This window comes from Diabrotica virgifera, chromosome 4, assembly GCF_917563875.1.
Source record: "Diabrotica virgifera virgifera chromosome 4, PGI_DIABVI_V3a".
Taxonomy (NCBI): domain Eukaryota; kingdom Metazoa; phylum Arthropoda; class Insecta; order Coleoptera; family Chrysomelidae; genus Diabrotica; species Diabrotica virgifera.
The window spans coordinates 80477012-80500605 of NC_065446.1; the positions used below are offsets into that span (position 1 = coordinate 80477012).

At 34.0% G+C, this 23594-nt stretch overlaps 1 protein-coding gene across 1 annotated transcript; it reads right to left on the reverse strand.

Annotated features, from left to right (window-relative positions):
• LOC114331266 (leucine-rich repeat-containing protein 27-like) lies at positions 1 to 23172 on the reverse strand. Its single transcript, XM_028280775.2, has 5 exons — positions 22828 to 23172; positions 20291 to 20523; positions 13826 to 14205; positions 11620 to 11944; positions 1 to 134 (listed from the first exon to the last, which is right to left on the reverse strand). Exons 1-5 carry the CDS (start codon positions 23102 to 23104, stop codon positions 75 to 77), a joined length of 1275 nt encoding a protein of 424 aa, XP_028136576.2. The 5' UTR covers positions 23105 to 23172; the 3' UTR covers positions 1 to 74.
• Positions 23173 to 23594: the final 422 nt, after the last annotated feature.

Below are 23594 nucleotides of genomic sequence, written 5' to 3' on the forward strand. Positions count from 1 at the left end.
TATGTAGAAATTTTTTATTAAGATCGATTGTTATACAATCTTTCAGCTTTTAATATAAATCATGTGGCTTTATACTATAAGGTTTTTTCGTTGATTGACTTCAGGTTCATTAATTTCTTCTGAATTTCCATAATCTAAAAGAAAGGATAAGTTTAGTTCTATAGCGAAACTATAAAATATGGAAAAAGTTTATGAATATAAAATGATTTTAAAATATAATAATACATTAAGCTATGTATGTTTTGTGTTATGTTCTTAAAATATATATTATATAATGTCTCGAACTTCAAATTTACAAATCTCAGCAAAATCTTTAGACTTATGCTATGCTCTAAGTTTACACTTTTTTTCAAAACTGACTTCAGTTTTGTCTCACTAATACGCAATACATCATGCAAACGTTTATGTACACATTAAACTGGTCGCAATAAGGTCCTCCATTGACTTTTTCAGCTGTAAATTTTCGCTGTCAATACAAAAAACTTTTTACAATCACAAGTTGACAAGTTTCAGCAAAATAAAGAGTACTGAAATGAATATTGAAATGTTTATGATTATTTATATATTTAATATAAATGATATAGCCTTACAAACATTATTCACGACGACGTTCCCGATAAAACAGATGTTAAAGATGTCCTCTGGCACGAAAAATTCTTTAATTATAGTCCGCAATTCCGAAATGTCAGACGGTGGATCCGTCTGCCTCCTTCAGCATTCCCTATATGTCTGCATCTGGTGGCGTTAGGTCTGATAAGTGGCGATCTCCCAAAAGATCACGAAGCTTTGTCGATTTCAAGTTTGTGATAGTTATCACTCGGTGATAACTTTTTATTCTGCAAAACCGACAACCATCCTGAAGTACCTAACAATCACATACGTTATAATGACGCCGACGTTCGGAAACCATTCAGTACGTTTCGGCGCATGACAAACACAAATTTGAGGCATACGAATTGCAGTACTGTTTATTTTGCCGAATACCGTATTACTATGACAAATTTATGAGGATACCTACCATTAATTTGCAGCCGATTTTGGATTATCGCTAAAGTAAGGTATCAGTTTCTCCGAATGACCAAAAACCCAAGTAAAGACTATGAGGGATTCAATAAATATGTACACTTATGTTAACTTAAATTTTCTTCATAACTTTATTAACGTGGAACTGACTTTAATGTTTAGCAAAAAAGGTAAAACTGCTATGCAAACAAACAATTCTGCATAAAAATGTGCAGTGCACATGAATTACATATCAAAAGAATTATTCAAGAAGTTCAAAAGAATTTACTGTAAATAATTTTTTATTATATACCTACTGTAAAAAAGAGAAATTTAGAAATTATGTACATAGGTACTTGCTTCATATTTTCATTACTAGAGTTTACTTTCGTACTTCCTCATTGTACAGTGGAGTGGACCATTGGCTGTCAATGTCTATCGATAATCCAAAACAATTGCAAATTCGTGAAATATACTGTAATGATATGATGCCACAGCTGGCAATCGGCCGGTCGACCGTAGATGATCGAAGGAGTATCCGTGTTGACGCATCCCCTCTGCATACCCCACTAGACGAAACCGAAGGAGAAGTGGCACGGAGAGCGTATTTAAGACGAGGAGGAGAATCATAAAATCAATTATTCTTGACGTGTTGAATTAAGACGTTGCTCGATGGCAGAGATGCGGCGGGTTGAGCCGGTACTTTGCCTAGGTAGGCGCCTCAGTATTGACGTGGCGTTTTACCGGAACCGTTACCGCAGTGAGCGGCAGTAATGATGGACGGGTAACTGTATGTCGCTGTTTAATGTTATCGCATTGGATTGAAATGCGATGGCTCCGAGTCTGAATGTGTAGATAGATTGATTCCATGTAGCGAGCTTGTTATTGAATATATTGTGTTGTGTATTGTATCGTTTTAATTTAAGTTTTATTATTGTTTTGATGACAGTAATACGTATAATGTTATTTTTCCTTTGCAGAAGATAGAATTATATTTTATTTTATTTATTTTGAACTGTATATAAATATCTTAAATACATTTACTTTGTTTTTAACCTGTGTTTTGCTGAGTCTGTCGTCCTGAAAGAGCTACCCGTTACAATACTATATTCTTAATAGCGAAATATCGCTAAGAGTTCCTTATAATTAATTCCAACCTTTAAGGGCGTAGGCGCAAAATTTCGCGCCAATGTGTTTTAAATGAAATCCACAAAGAAAACAAAGTTTTTTCCTGTAGTTGGATGTGTACCATCAATCACAAAAATGGGAAAAATTCTTTGTAAAAGGTATAAAATTTTATTAAAATCCCTTTAAAGAGTTACATCACAACAAAACGTTTTCGATTTTATAAAAAAAATCATCATCAGTGTTAGATAGATTGGATGCTAGCTGAGCCACCAAAGAAAAATATTCGGGTAAAAACCCTTTAAATCTTTAAATATTAATATGGATGGATTAAAAGTGCATACTTAAATAAAATGCCTTATGATGGATACAGTGGCGTAACAAAATCCGTCGGGGCCCCTCGCAGAATTGGAAATGGGGCCCCCTTTAAAAAATTACTAAATGCGACATGTATAACAAAAATGTGTTATAGCCCAGTAAATGAACGTAAAATACGGCGATACCGTATAATTTTCAATGTCACCACCGAAGTGGTCCAGTAAATAATTTTCGAGTTATTTACGAGTGAAAATGTTCAACATTGTTCAACAAAAAAACACGTTTTCAAGCGGTTTTTCGCAAATAACTCAAAAAGTAACTATCCTTAAGCAAGTAGCAAAATGTAGGTTATACAAAAATTAAGTCTGTCGGCCAAGTGTAGCTCATAAAAAATTGTTTTTATTCGTCAAATTCCAAATCGAATATTTCAATGCGAAATAACCAAAAAGAAAAGCAATTTTTGGGGAAAACTCATTAAAACTTTTTTAAAGTGTTTAAAAAAGTTTTAGCTATTTTTACTTTTTATAAAAATTTCTATCATCAAAACTAAGCGAGTTACGCTCAAAATACAGTTAAAGCCTTTTTTAGTAAAAAAAAAATTGAGAAATCTCCCCCTATTTAGCACCCCAAATGAAACTAATCATTACCGCTTTACAAGTGTTTATTTTTGAATGGATTTTATTTGAAAGGGCTTCTAACGAGTTTTTTTTCTTTTATGGCATAGACTTGGGTGTCAATTAGCCAGTCACAACAATTTGTTTTCTATTCATACATAAAGAAGGCAATGAGGTCCTTAGAGTTCCATAGCAAACTCTTCCACAGCTCTCTACTCAGTTCAAAAGCCGCAGCTGGCCGCTATGGACTGTCCAAGTTGCTCACCACATTTTTCCATTATACATCTTCTTTTTTTTTCATATGAACATAATATATCAAAATATCAGGATTAAAAGTTTAGAGGTTAATTTTAGTTTCACAGATAAATTTCATTAAACAATCATATATATTTTTGCTATTCAGAGACAATAGATGGGATACATTGAAAGGTGGAAAAACATTACATTTTATTAATTTTAACGAGTTACTAATTACGAGTGTATGCAAATTTTTAACAGCCATATCTTAACCAATTTTTGTCTTACAGAAAAACAAAATAAAACCAAAATATTTATAAAAGCAAAACCTATATTTAGTCCTGTCGCCAGTGGGGGTACAACGGCCTCCTTAATTCAGATGGACTTACCCAAGTTTTTTTATGTATTTTGAGACGTAGAACACGAATTTTTTGGGTAACAGTCGATCCGGATGTCGATAAGATTGTTATAAACAAAGAACTTGAGGAATCACATAACAGCGATTTTTCGCAAAACAAAACATTTTTTGTATTTTTTGGGTAATTCTAAGCAAAAAATGTTTTTACAATTTTTTTCGTAGGATGCATAGTTTTCGACATAAACGCGGTTGAACTTTCAAAAAATCGAAAAATTGCAATTTTTGAACCCGAATAACTTTTGATTGAAAAATAAAATAGCAATTCTGCTTACCGCATTCGAAAGTTCAAGTAAAATTCGATCGGTTTTGATTACTTTCATTGCAAAAATTTCAATGCATTTCTCATTTGAAATGGAACGAGTAGGCGCGCATACAGACAATTTCTACGTAGATTACGTATATTAAAACGCATGCATTGGGCACGGGAAACACTATGTGTTTATGGCTTTGTTTAATAAATAACAACTTAATTTTTAGCAATGCAAATAATCAAAACCGATAGAAATTGACTTGAACTTTCAAATGCAGTAAGAAGAATTGGTATTTTATTTTTAAATCAAAAGTTATTCGAGTTCGAAAATTGCACTTTTTCGATTTTTTGAAAGTTCAACCGCGTTTATCTCGAAAACTATGCATCCTACGAAAAAGCTTATAAGACCATTTTTTGCTGAGAATCACCCAAAAAATGCAAAAAAATGTTTTGTTTTGCGAAAAATCGCTGTTATGTAATTCCTCAAGTTCTTTGTTTATAACAATCTTATCGACATTCGGATCAACTGTTACCCAAAAAATTTGTGTTCTACTTGTCAAAATACATTAAAAAAACTTGGGTAAGTCCATCTGAATTAAAGAGGCCGTGGTACCCCCCCCTGGCGACAGGACTAATCTGTTTACTCTTTGAGATTTTTCATATTACTAATACTCAATGTCGGATCCAAGACCGATTTTCGGGGGGGGGGGGGGGATGAACTTTTTTTATGATACATCCATAGTTTAGGCACTTTAGGTTACCTCACACTTTACCTCGTTCAGCACAATCTTTACTACCGTTCAGCACAAAGCTAAAAACATTTCCTCGTAGTAAGCGGGATATGTGTTTGAATCTAAAAACATTTGAATTGCAAACATTTGAATTTATATTATTTTAAATTCTCGAGGGGGCTCTCTGGATCCGCCCTTGCTAATACTTTTTAAGTTATTTTGAAAAAGGTATTTTTCTAAATTAAAAAAACTTTTTTTACTATAAAACCAATTTTTTTCAAAAACAAAGAACTTCCAACTGATCCAACTTCGGGGGAGATTTTCACGTTTTTTTAGCACAAAAAGGGGCCAACTTTATTTTGAGCGTAACTCGCTTAGTTTCGGTGCTAGAAACTTACTATAGATGCTATAAAAAATAAAAATAAAAATAAAGCTCTTTTTTAAACATTAAAATAAAGTTTCAATGAGTTTTTCCCAAAGAGAGCTTTGTTTATTGATTATTTCACATTGAAATATCCGATTTGAAATTCCTTTTACTCTGTCGATAGACTTCATAAACAGGTAAGTACACCATTTTTTTATGTCATACCGGTTTAATACTGTGTATTTCTTTCTTTCATTAGTTACGAACCACATAATGGTATACTTTATGCCTGAGCTGGCATAATGTTATACGTACTTTATGCCCGCGTGGGCATAAAAACATTATTGCAATAGGAAACAACAAAAATCAAACATTTACGCATTCAGTGTTATTTTCTGCCATCCATTGTTGAAATTTAGAGTATTCCTTGTCGTACGTTTCTTTGGATTTTTTTGGTAACAGATTCTCAGTCTTTTTGGTTTTTTCTTCTCATTTTTGGTTTTTTCTTCAGAAATATCGAATTTCTCTTGCATTCTGGCTTTTTTTGACAATGTCACATAAAAAAGCTTTGTTTTACGTTAATAACAAATTGCTAACCAACATCACTTTCCTAGCAATATAAAATAAAATTAAAACTTTAATTGATGCAAAGAATCGGAATGACATAAATTTTTGTATGCACCACGTGCACATGTTTATACCACATGTTTATACCCTCGGGCCAGTGGCGGATCCAGGGGGCGATGGGGGCGATCGGCCCCCCTCTCAACCCAAATGATTTATTTTTTTTATTATAATATAAAGATTACAAAAACATTCATTTATTTTTTCAAATGGATAATTATACATATGTTTTAAAATTACAATATTACATGAATTATGAATTATATAATATATTTTATTAGTATGGGACTTGGCTAAAACGGGCCAGTGACGCCAGTGTATTTGGAAATGAGTAGTTTATAATCCTTATAAATTAAGAATTAAAAATAATCACAATAAGTATATTTAAAAAAATATGTAATCCTATATTCTGTGAACGCGTACTTAAGCATATCCACGTATAATTATAAAATCGTTAGGAGATAACAGATTCGCCGAAAATCTCTCGAAAATCGGGCGCCTAGCAAAAACTATATTAATTCGCCGAAAATATAAATATGTTCACACGCCGCGCGCCGATAGCTGACCACGAAAAAAGAACAGTCTTATTAATTATTAGTAATTAGTGTATTTTGGTTATCGATGCAAAAAACATCTCTAATACTGATTCGTACAGATCTTAGTTTGTACATTGTTAGCGAGATTAATAGTATTTTGAGTTTATTCTTCTTTTGTTTTATATTAATATAGTTTGTGATTTACGAAGAGTTATAAGATGTCAAATAAACGATAAACGAAAGGAATCAGAAACTTCTACCGAGAACTTAAAAAGTAAAAAATTGAAATGTAGCAATATAACTGATTATTTTTTTAAAAATCAACGTAATTTGGGTGATAATATTAATAGTAATGATAATAATAAATATGTACAAGGTACATCTTATCAGATAGATCATACTATGAGACCTACTGATCTTGGTCAAATTTAAGTTCTGAGAGAATTCAAAACAAGTCATGCGATTTTTCAGTGTGCCCGATACAAATCAACGATGATGCAGTAAATACCAATTCTACTTTCGAGAGTTTTATGGAAAAATGTTTGTCTTATACTTATGTATATGCATGAAATGTGTGTCTTACAGTCGGAAAAATGAAAGAATACCCATGAACGATCACATCAATCACTTATTTTGTATTTGCAGTATTTTTCTATAACACACGTTTGTTATTTATAGAAAAAGACAGCAAATACAAAATAAGTGATTGATGTGATCGTTCATGGGTATTCTTTCATTTTTCCGACTGTATATATTATATAAGTTTATTTTATATCACGTTTGACAGAAGTGAGTATTTCTCCACGAGTACGATAGATAGTCATTTATGTGGCGGGATGCAATCATCCACATATAAAATTATGGTAATAAATTAAATTTTAAACTTCATATTATGGGAAAGTACATCATGTGACACCTCTTTTAAAAGCTTTTGAGATACCGATTACAAAAATGTATAGGCAATACTTGTGGAAAATGTCCGTCCAATGCTTTTTAAATGCATTCATTTTTTTTATAATCCTGAGAAAACTAATAAATATTTTTGAAAAATTTAAACGCAAAATGCACGATTAGATTATTACCGAGGGTCGAAAGTCCCTGAAAACTTCTATAATGTTTATTTTAATAAGTTACAGGGGTGAAAAAAAGAGAAAATTTAGTATGATTTTTAACACGTTGACGGACAGTGCGTCAAATGTATAAGCAAGTGTTGTGACACTATATGTATTTTGCAACGTAGGGGAAAATGCAACGTCTATAGACGTTGTGTCACATTTCATCAATGGAAATTAGACGTCTATAGACGTTCTGTCCGTCAGCGTATTAATTTCAAATATATCATTCAAAAGAAACTTTTTATGTATTCTAATGGACTTTCGGTTCTCGGTAATAATGTAATATTTTATTCTGCGTTTAAATTTTTCAAAGATTCTTGTATTAGTTTTCTCAGAATTCGAAAAAAAAATTAATGCGTTTAAAAAGCATTTGACCAAAATTTTGCGCATGTACGTATTATACATTTTTGTAATCAGTATTTCAAACGATTTTAAATGAGGTGTCACATGATGTACTTTCCTATTACGAAATAAAATTAAAACTATTTCGACATGAATTTTTTTGCCTTGAAAAAAGTAAAGTATTTTGATTTTTTGAAAATTACATTCGGTTAATTCATTATTACATTTCCGAAACTACTGTAAGTTGTTAACTTATAAAGTCTTATTTTGTAGGTTTTTTAAATTTTAATGATAATTGACTACATATATTTATTTTTATTTCATCAACTTTATATACAGGGTTTCCCAACCCAAAAGTAGCGGAACCGTTGAATATTTCGCGAAATGAACATCGGATCGAAAAAATGAAAAATATGTGTTCAATAATTTTTAAAAATCTATCAAATGATACCAAACACGACCCCCTACTCGACCCCCTGGAAGTGGGATGGGGGTAACTTTAAAATATTTAATGAAGACCCCCAGTTTTAATTGCAGATTTGGATTCCTTACGTAAAAGTAAATAACTTTTATTCGAGGCATTTTTCGAATTCTGGATAGATGGCACTATAATCGGAAAAACTATTTATCGTGATACCATGGGTAATTTATATTATAGAAATTGTTTAATATCTATAGAAACACACTCTCAGATGAAAAATCAAAAAACACAAGTTGAATATCTTTCAAAATCCTATCGAATGCGAATGCCAACCAACACGACACGGTGTCATTCGATAGGTTTTTGAAAAATACTAAACACGTGTTTTTTAGTTTTTCATTTGGAAGTGTATTTCTCGAGACGGACTATTTCTATATTATTCTATTTCTATAGAATAGAAAATATGTCTCGAATAAAAGTTATTTACTTTTACGTAAGGAATCCAAATCTGCAATAAAAACTGGGGGTTTCCATTTACGATTTTAAATTGAGCCCCACCCCACCTCCAGGGGTTGCAGTAGGGGGTCGTATTTGATGTCATTCGATAGATTTTAAAAAATTTTCTGTACAGGTATTTTTCAGTTCTTCAATCCGATTTTCATTTTAGCCAATCGGCCCCCCTCTTAACGATGCTGGATCCGCCGCTGCCTCGGGCGACATATAAACTTACGGGCCAGAGACAGAGACCCTTGAGTTTATAAGCCTGTCGCCCTTTTAGTATAAACATCTATTTAATGCCCTTGATATAAAAATAACTATTTTGTTTTTTTATTTTTGCTACATTTTTGTTAAAAAAATTTTTTCGATGATTTTTCAATAATATTTAATTTGATAAATACTTATTTTTTTAGTTATTTGCGAAAAACAGCCTGAATACGTAATTTTTTTGTTGAAAAATAAACATTTTTACTCGCAAGTTACTTGAAAAGTATTGACTTAGATAAACAATTTCTATAGAACAAAAGTTGCTTATAATTAGTTAATTTATCCATTTCCGGACTTATTTTAGACATATATTTTTCGCCCCCGAGAAGGGCTGACTTTCACCCCCCAAGTAAAAGCAACCAACGGCACAACTCCAACTTTGAAGTGGGGGATAAGTGGATTCTAAATCCAAATTGCCAAGCAAATACGTCGTGACGCTGATAATACTCCATAACGGTCATTTGCTGGACTATTAGTGTATTCATGCACTGTTTATGAAAACTTACATTTCTCATCTTGATTGGTTAAAGGAGATCACTCACTGGCAGTGGCGGCTCGTGATTTTTACAATAGGGGAGGCTATACCTAACTGTAAAATATCTAGACAAATTTGCACTAGCAAAAAACTGCGCCAAAAAATGTAATTTAAGGCCCCATTTTTTGACCATTTTTTATTTACATTTCATAATATCATCCTAATTCATAATTTCATGATATCATATCATTTTTAAAATAGTTAGTCTAATTGTAAAAGTTTAATACCAAAGTTTGTGTCGTTTATTTGTTAACAATTCCATCTATTTGTAAATAGATACCTCGCATATCAAAATAAATACAGATTTGAAGTTTTGCAGTCCATACATAATGAAGCTTTAAATTTTTTAAGATACTCAACTGAATTTTTTTAATTCTAAACGCGGCCTACTGCGAATTCAAAAACACCATAAATTACCGATATTTTGCTTTGAGTTAGAGATATCGGAAAAAGTTATTTGAGCAAGTTGTTCCAAATATTATTATAACCCCACATACCAAATTTCATATCAAAATTCGCACTTTTAGATTTTTCATTAGATATTTTTAGTCAGGACCCTAAAATTCGTTGTCCCGAGACGCACGCAACCACGCAACGGAGCCGAGAAGCTATTCTGCCTCCCTTGGTATATCTCCGGGCAGCGTGTGATGGCACCGTAGATTCCACTGTTAGGAGACCGGGTCTCCTTAAACGCCTGCTGCGCTGCACGGAGCATTAGCAACGGAGACTGTTGGGCTTCTTGGCTCCGTGCTCCGTTCATGCATCTCGGGATAACCCAAGGTCCTGCCTACAATAATATGTAATAAAACTGAGACGCGATCATGCGTTCTAATGCTAATGCTCCGTACGTATGGATAATTAGTGATAATATGGAATTTACACGTTGTATAATAGTGAGAGTTGTACTTGTTGTTTTCGCGATTCATGATAAACAAAACAGTGTAGAGTGTGTAAAAAATTTATGGGGAGGCTGAGCCTCCCTTGCCTCCTCTGACGAGCCGTCATTGCTGGAGTGATACTCTACGTGTCAATCTCACATTTGTCAAAGCAAACGCTTATTGCCCTTCCGGCAGATTTCAGAATCCAATAGGGGTTATATAAAAAAAAATCTTTATTGGTATAGAATAAAATAGAAAGAAAATTAATAAACGACTACATTATTACATAGTAATATTCTATGAGATGAACAACTTTCTGCGTGCACTACTATCAGCCAATATATCTACAATTTTATTAATACATACAATACAAAGATACATTGAATCTAGCTGAAGGGCAACTTCATTTTCAATACTGCATAGCTTAAAAAACGTTGCGTATGTACGCGCAAAATCATATAACAATAACAAATTTTTACATATATTATAAGACGACAAAATGGTACCCCTGGCATATTGGGGCCCCCCGCAAGCATCATGCTACGGGGGCCTCTGTTACGCCCCTGGATGAATACGTGGCAACAGGCGGATAATGCCCTTAGGTAATGTATTGAATTTCTCAACACGTGGGATGCAAATTGAGTTGTTTACTTCCAATCTTGGAATCTAAGGGCATTATCCTGTTGCCATGTATCCATCATAAGGCATTTTATTTAAGTATGCACCTTTAATGCATCCATGTTATATTTAAAGGTTTTTTACCCGAATATTTTTCTTTGGTGGCTCAGCTAGCATCCAATCTATGTAACACTGATGATGATTTTTTTATAAAATCGAAAACGTTTTGTTGTGATGTAGCGAATGTAGCCCTTTAAAGGGATTTTAATAAAATTTTATACCATTTTCAAAGAATCTTTCCAATTTTTGTTTTAAATGAATTCATTTTTTTTTTCGAATCCTGAAAAAACTAATACCTAACTATTTTTGAAAAATTTAAACGCAGAATGAGATATTACATTATTACAGAGAGCCGAAAGTCTCTTAGAATATCCAAAAAGTTACTTTTGAATGAGATATTTGAAATTAAAAATAACACACTAAATTATCTCTTTTTTTTTTCGCCCCAGTAACTTATTAAAATTAACATTATAAAAGTTTTCAGGGACATTCAGCCCTCTGTAATAATGCAATATTTTATTCTGCGTTTAAATTTTTCAAAAATACTTATTCATTTTCTCAGGATTTGAAAATAATTTGGCATTGGCGCGAAATTTTGCGCCTACGCTCTTAAGAAATATTGGGAAACAAGAACAAAAGAAAAAGCCTATATGAATTCTTACTTACAGTTCTTATTTGCATCTCGGCTTTTTCAGCTTCAGCACTAGGGGAAAGAGGATCATATGCAATCTGCATATCTTTCAGTTGCTCCATCAAACCGTTAATCATCTTCTGAACATTTATTGTCGAGTAAGTAGTTGGTTCCCTGCTCACATAACCTTTTTCTGTAAACTCGCTAAACTGTTTAGCCAGATCTTCTCTAGACGGCATTTTTGAGTACCTTTCGTCTGTATCGTACGGGGGTTTCGGATGATCTTCACTGGCAAATTTCGGATACATTTCACTTTCTGTCTTTTTCTTCATCCTCCAGCTGGAGATGGTTCTGAGGTTTCTAATTAGATTGCAAATATCATAAAATGCAAATAAATACTTAAATCTAGTTAAATGTCTATATTACTATACGGCCTGTTTGTAAACCCAGACCTCGAAGATCTTTCAGAGATGAAGTGGACGAAGCAATGGAAAGAAGAAAGCAGCAGGAAGAGGAATGGCAAAACAGGAAAGAACTGGAGATAATGGTTGAGTGACGGAATATATTGAAAACTGTGGAAATTCTTAGTATACAATGATGAGCGCGCTAATAACCGGCAAAATAGCACCAAAGATGGAAAACGTATTAAATTGTGAGATGAAAAGAAATGAAACTAGTCGAGCTGGGAAAAGCAATATTAACCTATACATGTACATTATATTGATTGTTTCCACCTTTAGACAAATCGGGCGAGTTTGGCAACTACCACTGTCACATGTCAGAAGAGCAGACCAAAAATGTTGGATAGACAGAAAAACAGAGTGGAGCTCGATAAGAAGAAGAAAGAGAGGCAGACCTCGAAGATCTTTCAGAGATGAAGTGGACGAAGCAATGGAAAGAAGAAAGGTGCATTAAGAGGACTGACAAAACAGAAAGAACTGGAGAAAATGGTTGAGTGACGGAATACAGTGATGAGCGCGCTAATAACCGGCAAAATAGCGCAAAAGATGGAAAACATAAACACATTGCGAAACAAAAAGAGATGAAACAAGTGGAGGTGGAAATGATCGTTATATTCGTGTAAATTAACATTACATTACATAGTTTCCCACCTTTACACGTCTGTGACAGGAGTATTTATTAAATTTACTGTCACAGTGACAGTTGTCATACTCCTCTGATACGTCTAAAGATGGGAAACTATGTAATATAATGTTAATTTATACGTTTATAACGATCATTTCCATCTCCACTAGTTTCATCTCTTTTTGTTTAGCAATGTATTATGTTTCCATCTTTTGCGCTATTTTGCCGGTTATTAGCGCGATCATCTATCACTGTATAGTGAAAACTGTGGAAATTCTTAGTATACAGTGATGAGCGCGCTAATAACCGGCAAAATAGCACCAAATATGGAAAACGTATTAAGTTGTGAGATAAAAAGAAATGAAACTAGTCGAGCTGGGAAATTTAGCAATATTAACCTATACATGTACATTATATTGATTGTTTTCCAGCTTAGACAAATTGGACGAGTTTGGCAACTACCACTGTCACAGTGACAGTTTTAGTTGACATACTCCTCTGATACGTGTAAAGGTGGGAAACAATCAACATAATATTGTAAATTGATAGGTTAATATCGCTAAATTTCCCAGCTCGACTAGTTTCATTTCGTTTTATCTCACAACTTAATACGTTTTCCATCTTTTACGCTGTTTTGCTGGTTTTTAGCGCGCTCATCACTGTATATTATACTCACAGATATTACAAGACTTGTTAGACAGAGAAATAAAGACATAAAATAAGAATATCCACTCGATCAATGAGAATATAAAAAGAATACATAGCAAAATGGAAACAACATATAAACAGAATGGAAGAAAATCGACTAACTACGCAAATACTAACAAGTACAAACCAGAAGTGTAAGCCCAGAAACAGACGAGCCACTTTGCAGCTCTATTCTGTGGCGGCACAAAGTGGCTTAAATAGGCGATTTTGTAGCGCCAATGATTTGTAGTGGACGCCACTAGCAGCGATGACCGGCTACAGTGGCTGGCCACTGCCGCTCGTCTGGAATGACACGTTTAATTTGCATAAGAATTTAGGGCTAATCATCGGAAGCTACTTTGTGGTGCCACAAAGTAGCTCTGCAGAATGGTTCGTCTGTTTCTGGGCTTAAACACACCTTGAAAATATGGGAATATCTCTATTCAACATTATAAGAGATTGACTTACTTTTCTTGTTGCAATATCCGTTCTTGGTCTGTTAATAATATTCTTAATTCATTTAACCATCCTTCTTTTAAATTGTTGAACTTTTTTCCATCACCTCCGCATAACGGTTTATTAAAGTAAGACTTTAAGAATAATTTTGATCCAGTTCTACTTACTTTGTGTACTATTTTTGTTTTATCTGTATCTCTCTTACATCTCACTATTTCTGGTGAGAGCAACTGTTTTATTTTTAGATCTGGATTAAGAGTCTGGCCATCTGATACTTTTTTTCTGATAGTCCTAACTACTGAATTTTTGCTAGATGGTCTGTTAGATTCTTTACTGGGTTTAACAGATGTTTCCATGTTATTATAACTCTTATAACTCCCTATTTCTGTTACCTAAAACGAAATAAAAATACTAGTAGAATATCTGCAATATCTTTTGAACAAGTGTAACGGTCACGTTACGAACGTTACAATAAACTTGTTCTAGTGGATAATCGTCAATTAATATTTTCATTTTCATAAACATGCAGAAATCATAATGATACTAAAACCTAACACAACCCCTCAAGAACCCTCTTCCTACCGACCTATCAGTCTACTACCCATCCCCCAGGCAACCAAGTGACGTCAATAACACCGAGGAAACGTCAGTTTTTTGTTGAATATATACACGTGTTTGAACATTACGTCGTAGAAACGTCTTTTGTAGGTGATTTTAAATACGTAAGATTAATGACGTTAAAATACGTTAAAAAACACGTTTTTACTTGATAGTCTAAGTCTGACGTCACAAAATTGGGAGGAGCTTAAAAACTTAGTTAATGCTTAAGACTCCAAACAATTCCCATAAGAAATTTTTCATTTAATGTTTACATGCTTTGTGTGGTAAAATAAGACTTTTCAGTTAGATATTTAGTTGAAGAAACGTGTTAATTAAGAGATTTTTGTTAGTTTTTCTTAAGTGAGTTAGTTCAATGCAATAGTTCTTCTTGAAAACTGTTTGAGGTTGTGTTATTTCTTTTGTTTTGGAACTGTTAATGAACCAATTATGTGTTATCGAGTTTAATTAAATTAATTTGTTAATAAATTATTTAATAGTTTATATTTTGTTTCATTGACACAGTAAGTATATATAAAACGTGAAAATTGTATATTAGTTACTTTCAGCCTATGGGCTAAATTTAAAACAGTTAAATGAAAAATTGCAATACCAACAATGCCCATACGAATAATTGTTGTGTATTTTTAAAACCTTAAAATGAAAAATAATCTAAAAAACGACATAACATACGTTATTGATATCATGTATGTTAAAACGTGATAAAAATGACGTCAATGGTGGTGGGACAAATTCACGTGACTTTCGACGTCGAAAAAACGTAATAAACTGACGTTTGATCATAATTATGACGTCTTTTCAACGTTGTGTAAACGTTATTTGGTTGCCTGGCCCGGGTAAATTGTTTGATAGGCTGTTACTAAGCAGAATAACGAAGAAAACCCGCAGCCGCTGCCAGAATATGTTCCAACTCACCAATTTCGGTTTCATGAGAACCACTTGACAACACAACAAGTTCATATGATAGTTAATGAAATTGCAAAACACCTCGAAGAAAGAAATATTGCAACGCCGTATTTCTCGACATCTCCCCAGGCTTTCGATAGACTATGGCCCTGGACTGATCTTTAAATTAAAAAATACTCTATCAGTAGGTAACTACTACCTCATACTCAGATCATATAAATCTAATAGAAGCTTCTCCGTTACAAATTGGTAGCGCTGAATCCACCATTGTACCATCGAATCGGGAGTACCACAAGGCAGCGTTGTGTGTCCACTACTTTTCCTTGTCTCCACAGCAGATTAACCAGAATCACACAATATTACAATTTAATCGGTCATTTCAAAAACAATACGAGTCACATTTTCCTAATTTTACAGGAGAGCAAAAAAACTAAATAGTTCAAAGATTGATGAAACGAATGACCTCAAAATCCCAAGTGATATTGTAATTTGGTTCCTAATCATAATGATCTATAAATCATCTCGGAAAAAAATAAATGTTTTTTGAAAAATGACTTCTGAAATATTGGACTAATGCTGTTTTTGCATGGAACGAAAAAAAAGCAGAAATACAAAAAATAGAATATAATCTTATGGAACAAAATCAAATTCATTATCTGACTCAGGAGCTACGAACGTCGCATCGTCAGCTTGCTCATTGGTAGGTCACTGGAAAATTTCCTCTTAAAATGGTATTGGGACCGTGCAAGTTCGGCAAAGCGACCTCTATTTCTACGCTCTGTACTTTTATTCGCACTTTTAATTATATTGGCCAATTATATTAGTCCTGGTTGCTGGATAATTGTCAAGGCCATAGTCCAAAAAAATAATAAGAAGAAAAAATAAGATACAGGTTATGTTATGCAAACATAAACAATTGTATGTAGTAAATAAAATTAGTTATTAAAATGCAGTACTGCAAGCAAAATACAATTAATTAAATTTACCTTTATATAATAATTGCATATCATATCAATATTGTGGAGCAATATATAATTTTTCTGCTTCAATGACAGAAGGTATGAAATATACGTCAATTTGACAACTTCAATTGACAATATGAATTATTTAAGATAGTTGCAATATTTCTCCGCGACTCGCGCACGGTCGTTTCTCGTTTCCCTTTCCAAGTACTTGCACACCGCGAATACAATAAAAATATTCTTCTAAAATTTTGTTTTGAACTTGCTTGATGTTTGTAATTTTTTGGGGATTGATGACTACAGCATTATTTGGGTAAGCTAATGATGTTGGTAGCAACAAGGGACGTTTGGTTTTGGAAAGATGAAACGTATGACTAGTGAAACCGTCAATAAAATCGTGAGTCACAACTGTATCTTTTGAATGCTTATCGTATTAAGGCCGGTTTTCACGCTACGTCTTATTGTACGTTTTGTTGGATAGGACAAATCCTATACAATACAATGTGGCGTGTAAACAAACAGCAAAAATTTTTTTTTGACATCCATTTTATTGCAATCTATTTTATACAAAATAATAAACAATACATATGAGTGTTAAGAAAGTGACACAGTCAGTATTCACCCAGTGGTGAATACCTAAAAGAGTACAATAATAATTGAATTAATTTGAATAGTACAATAGTAATAAGTTGGAATGATTAGTTAATGTTGAGGTCAAGAGTGTCTGTTCTTTTTAGTCTTCTGTTCTGTAGGGGTGTCAGGAGATTGGTGACCAATATATGTTTGGGTGAACCTGTAGTCTATTGTGGTACTTGGAGCACAGAGAAATAATTTCTTATAAAATAAAAATAAAAATGTATACTATTTTTTTATACCTACCTCTAAATAATTTCTTCTTTGACAGTTTGGACTTGGAGATCCCTATGCATATTATCGTTGGAAATGTATCAAGGAGCTTGGCACAGTTGCCTTAGAAATTTTGATTGAAAGCGCTGTATCTTGAGTAAATTTGTTTCACTGGCAGTTTCCCAGATTTGGATGCCATACGTCCAGATGGTTTTCAGTACACATTTGTAGATCAGCTGTTTATTGTCTAGACTTAGGCGTGATTTTTGATTCATGAACCAGTACATCTTTCTATATACGAGTCCCAGTTGCAGTCGTTTGTTCCAAATATGCTTTTGCCATGTTAGGCGGCTGTCTAGGTATATCCCCAAGTATTTGACGTCACTTCCTATTGGCAGTGGTGTGTTGTTAAAGGTTACAGCTGGATTGGTCCCCTTCCTTATTATAAACGTAATGCGTGCTGACTTGGAGCTATTAACTTTGACTCTCCACAGTTTAAACCATATTTCAAGTCTATTTAAGTGACTTTGTAGTATCTGAGAAGCTAGGATCGGATTTTCGTGGCAGACCATTAGGACAGTGTCATCAGCATATGTTGTAATTGAGGCGTTCTTTGCAAAAACCCCAGTTGTCATTTCATTATTTACAACATTGGAGATATTTAAAAAAAAAAGTTATTTAAATGAACCGTTTACGGAAATTCTCAAATTAGTGATTTATTTTGATGATTACACACAGTTTACAATATAAATAACATTATTTTTCCTTTTGTTTATTTATGATTCATTTGACATATGAGGTTTTTGCAGGAATTTTTCATTAATTTATAGGAAAAACGATATTTATAGTAATAAACCAAAATAAAGAATGAACGAAAAATGGTGTTTACTTATAAAATCACACAACACAACTATTCGAAGGAACTTTAACCTATAAAAACCTACTGACAGCCAAGCGATAAAGTTTCCCGCAAAAACACCAATAGTCATTAACAACTATGGTTTTGAAGGGAATTGCGCTTGACATATTATGGGGTTTATGCGGAATCGCCTATATTTTTGTAGCTTATATTTTGGACTACTGTAATTTTAATGGAAGTTTCTTACGCAAGGAACGTAGGTAATTAGTCCTTCAATCCATACATGGCATAAGTCCATTTCCGAAAAAAAAAGGACAACTGGGGTTTTTACAAAGAACGCCTCAATTGCTGTACGATCTGAAGTTGGTATATCTGATGTGAACAGGAGGTACAGTGTGGGTCCAAGAACACTTCCTTGGGGTACGTCAGAGTGGATGGGATGTAGAGTAGTGCCTAGAGTAGGGCCTCTCCCAGTTTTATTTGATACGATCTGCCGGTGAGGTATGATTGTAGGATTATGCAGATTGGATGAGGCAGTTGTTTTTTAAGTTTTAATATTAGACCTTTATGCCATACCTTGTTGAAGGCTTGGGAGACATCCAGGAAGGCTGCTGTACAATATTTCTTGTTCTCGAGTGCATCTCTTGCGGTTTTGACTACCCTATGAACCTGTTCGATTGTGCCATGTTGTTGTCGAAATCCGAATTGGTAATGAGGTATTAGGTTTTTTTCTGTAATGACAGTGTCTATTCTTTTCAGGAGAAGCCTTTCAAACTCAAGCCTTTTAAGGCTAATAGGACGATAGGATGAAGGTTGGGTTGTGTCTTTGTTGGGTTTATGAATTAGAATGATTTGTGCTACCTTCCATTGGGAGGGGAAGTAGCACAATCTTAGGACAGCATTGTATATGTACATTAGTAGCTTTATTGCTTCTTCATGTAGTTCTTTGAGTATTAGTCCTGTTAAAAATAACATAATTTTGCTGTTTAAATGCTACGTTTTATTGTATAGAATTTGTCCTATCATTCAAAACGTACAATAACACGTAGCGTGAAAACCGGCCTTTAGAAATCAACGACGATGGAGAGATGTTCTTTTTGTTGCTTTCGTACCTTTGAACCTAGGCTTTCATTGAAGAGGCAGTTTCGCTTGTAATATGTTGGTCACCAATTGCGATAATCCAATATCTGACGTGTCTTTATCTCAAAAAACGGAACAATTTGTCCCATTTCCATCCATAAGGGAATAATATTGTTCCGGCACATAAATTCTGTTCTGCTTCTTAATTTTTGATTTCAGCACCCCAAAATCTCGATCATTGAACAAAAATATACATATTTATAAATTCATAGCAAAAACTGCATACGTCCTGGACTAGTGTTGTTTTTGCACAGACCTTCAATTTTAGTTGTAGAGTATTTCGACATATTCTGTACACAATAGTGTCGTTTTTGCACACAACGTGAGTTTATCTTAGAGGAGTCGATTCCGCTCAAAAGGTTAGTGTCTGAAAATTGTGGACTTATGCACTTTTTGAAATGACCGATTCAATTGCATCCTTTGCAGATGACGTAACTGTATTATCAACTAGTGAGAATCCAGTAGATGCCTCTTCTCATCTCCAAACCCACCTTAACCTATTCGCAGAATGCAACTCATGTGGTGAGCACAGAAGTGAAATACCTTGGAGTTCATATCGACCAAAGGGTATCATGAAATAAACACATCCAAATGAAACGCAGGAAGTTGGATCTCAAGTTCAGACAAATGTACTGGCCCCTTGGTAGGATATCCAAATTATCATTGAGTAACAAATTACTCCTATACATATCCATATTGAAACCAATTTGGATCTACGGTATTCATCTCTGGAGACGCGCTAAATTAACGCACATCACAACCATACAGCGATTTCAATCGAAAGTCCTTAGATCAATTACTGGCGCATCCTGCTATGTCAGTAATCTCACGATTCACAATGATTTGAATATTCCCTTTATAAGAGATGAAATACAGCTGGAACTGACCAACCAACGGTCGAACTAGAAACCACGACAACGAACTGGTTGAAAATCTCTACCAGGATGGACCAGCAATCAGAAAACTCTAGCGAACGTGTCCACAAGATTTATTACAAAAATGAAATAAACCTATTAGGCAAAGCATCATTGGATGCTCCTCCTTCCACACTTTTGACGTACGCACTATAGTTTGCAGATTGCTCTATTGATGATCAATATTACAAAATTAATTATACTGCGTAATTAAAAAATCAGTCATATATACCTTTACCAGTTGTTCGCCTCTCCTGAATTCCTCTTCGTTTGTTATGGAACTGTCCGTTGCTGTAGTTTTGTCTGTATCATCATCTTCTTCTCTTTGCTTTTTAACTTGATCTCTTTCATATTGTGCTTTTAGAAAATTTTTTATGGTCTTTGTACCAGATACTATAACAGGTCTGCTTGGATATACCAAAGGATTATCAGATACTTGCAGAGCTTTTAAATTTGGCACAGTACCTAAAATAGAGGAAAGATACCTAATACTTATAGAATATCCTCGGATTGTGTCATCACTCGTAAATGAGGGGGGAGGGAGAGAGAGAGAGAGAGAGAGAGAGAGAGAGAGAGAGAGAGAGAGAGAGAGAGAGAGAGAGAGAGAGAGAACAAAATATCTGCTCTGCTCTAGAAGAGAAGATAACAAGACGAGAGAAATCAAGATAGAAAACTACACTTTTGAAAGGGTTTAACAATTTAAATATTTGGGAGCAACTGTGAATGGCAAAAATAAGAGAAGTGAAAACACACAACATACTGGATATACCTACTGCTGCATAACAAAGGACAAGAACACATCCAGAAATACAAAACTGAAAATATAGAGTTGCAATCAGACCAGCAGTTACATACGCAGCCGAGACAATATCTCTCACAAATAAAGATGAAGAAAAATTAAGAATATTCGAAAGAAAAATCCTAAGAAAAATGAGCTATGAACTAAGAGACATTATGAAGAGAGAAGATATAGTTAGATTTATTAAAAGTGGCTGATGTGGCTAGGACACATAGAGACAAGGAAAAATTATCTACTGATTAAGGTCACCAGATTTTTTTTGTAAGCATTTATTAACAATCAGAATTACATATTCTATAAGTTAATTTGATAACAAGTACAATAACTTATATTAACTATATAGTATTGTACACTAAAGTGGCATTATGAGGTACATCACCCAGTGGTTTCACCTCAGTTTCAGCGAAGATCTATGGGCCATAATCTTCGCAATATTCTGTTGTTTAGTAGCTGCAGTAGTGGTAATATTAATTGGTTGGGGTGGCGTTCCAATTTCTCGTGGTGTCTGTTGGCTCTTTCTTGAATTACTGTGCTGACTAACGGGATGTTTAGGTCTCTATGAAGGGTTTGGTTGGAAATGTACCACGGGGCATTTGCGATGGTGCGTAGAATTTTTGATTGAGTTCTTTGGATAATTTTTGTATTTGATTTGCTGGCACAACTCCATAGTTCTATACCGTACGTCCATATAGGTTTAATGACTGTTTTATAAATCAGCAGTTTGTTCTCAATTGAGAGTCGAGATTTTCGCCCTATAAGTCAATTAATTTCTTTCACTCTCAACTCAATTTGTTTCTTCTTCTTTAAAATGTGTTGTTTTCAGTTTAATTTAGAATCAAGATGAAGCCCCAGGTATTTGACGGTATTCTGTTGTGGTATGTTGACTTGATTAAGGTTAATATTTGGGCATTGGTCTTTCCTTAGTGTGAAAGTTATATGTGTTTACTTAGTTTCATTAGCTTTTATCTACCATTTCTTTAACCACTGTCCAATTTGGTCTAGGTGTTCTTGAAGTTTTAATACTGCAGTTGTTGGATCCTCTTCAGTTGCAAATATTGCTGTGTCATCAGCGAAAGTTCCAATGGTGGTTTGTGGAGAGGTTGGTAAATCGGATGTGTACAGTACATAAAGAGTGGACCCAATGTACTACTTTGTGGGACTCCTGATTGAATTTTGTTACGGTTTGATAGTTCATCCTCCATTTTAGTTTCAAATTCTCTGTGATTTAGATATGATTTTAATAAGTCAAAGTATTTGTTGGGTAGAGATTTTTTGATTTTATAAAGTATTCCTGGGTGCCATACCTTATAAGGTCACCATACTATAAGGTCACCAGATGAAAGCCAGAAAATGAAAGGCCAAGGGGAAGATCCAGAGAGAGATGGCAGGACCAGGTCATGAGGGACATCAAAATCCCGAAAGTGAGACACTGGAGGCAACTACGCACATATCAAAATAAGTGGAAGACAATTGTAAAGAAAGCCAAGTCACACAAAAAACTTAAACAATACAAAAGAAAAAGCGGAGTGAATCACCGCAATAATCGAATCAGAGAGCTATAAGTAAGAGCGACAAACATTCCATCCGGAATAAAAAAGCCTTGATGATGATATACATTCATAGAATTCGTTTACAAAATGACTTATTGATTAAGAAGGTCACCAGATGGAAGCTACAAACTGAAAGACCAAGAGGAAGACCCAGAGGGAGATGGGAGGACCAGTTCATGATCAAAATCCTGAAAGTGAGAAGCTGGAGGGAATTGTGCACACATCGAAACGAGTGGAAGAAAATTGTAACGAAAGCCAAGTCATACAACAAACCTTGACAATACACAAGAAGAATGTGGAGTGATTTACCGCAAAAAGAGAATCAGAGACTAAGTAAGAGCGGCACACATTAAATCCGGAATGAAAAGCCTTGATATTAATGATGATGATATAAATTCATAGAATTACATATATACTTACCAAGTTCATTTGGTAGATTATGTAAATTATTATTCGATAATAACAAATTTTCTAGTTTTTCATGAAATGCAATACTAGCAGGGATAGATTCCAGTAAATTGTTCCTTAAATCTAACCACATTAATTTAGGTAGTTTCCTAAACAAATTTTCCGGTAATGCAGTAATAAAATTCCCCTCTAAGAAAAGCATCTTCAAGTTGGTTAAATCCAACACATCCTGGGGCACCACTACTAATTTTTCTTTGGAATGGTCACATATCAAATCCAAATGAGACATTGTTTCTTCTAATAGAAATCACCAATTTAAAATTTTAATATTATCAGTTGACAACTCAAGACTGACGGACTATTGCTGGGAAATTTGTTTATTTCCATAGTAACTTACACCTGTGGGGTGGCCGTTTGGTTAGTCTGGATAATTGAAATCGATTTTACGCATCCTTTGCCGCGTTTTATCAATGGCGTAACATATCGAGGTTTTAGGGTTTTTGGCATCGACCTTGTTTAATTTATATAGAATATTTCCAGAGGGATGTTTTTTTAATAATCGTAAGTTATTTAACAGACAAATGCTTGAAAAGTATTGGGAGGAGTTTAATCAGGACGTGCATCAGATCTGTTCCGTGGGTGGTTTACGGAAACAATTAAATGAAATTAAAGTACTGTTTTGAAACAGTTTCCTACTGTCGTCAAAACCATTTAGTTTGAAGCCAAGATGAAGACTCCATCCATCCATCCAATGGCACTATAGCCCAAATCGAGCCTTG

What these genes read in the sequence shown, in the direction of transcription:
- LOC114331266 (XM_028280775.2), bottom strand. Translation starts at nt 23,104, where the DNA reads ATGTCTCATTTGGATTTGATATGTGACCATTCCAAAGAAAAATTAGTA. An exon ending in CGGATATTGCAACAAGAAAA is followed by an intron (nt 11,945 to 13,825) that starts GTAAGTCAATCT and finishes CAATCTAATTAG; the next exon opens with AAACCTCAGAACCATCTCCA. An exon ending in CCGAGATGCAAATAAGAACT is followed by an intron (nt 135 to 11,619) that starts GTAAGTAAGAAT and finishes CCTTTCTTTTAG; the next exon opens with ATTATGGAAATTCAGAAGAA.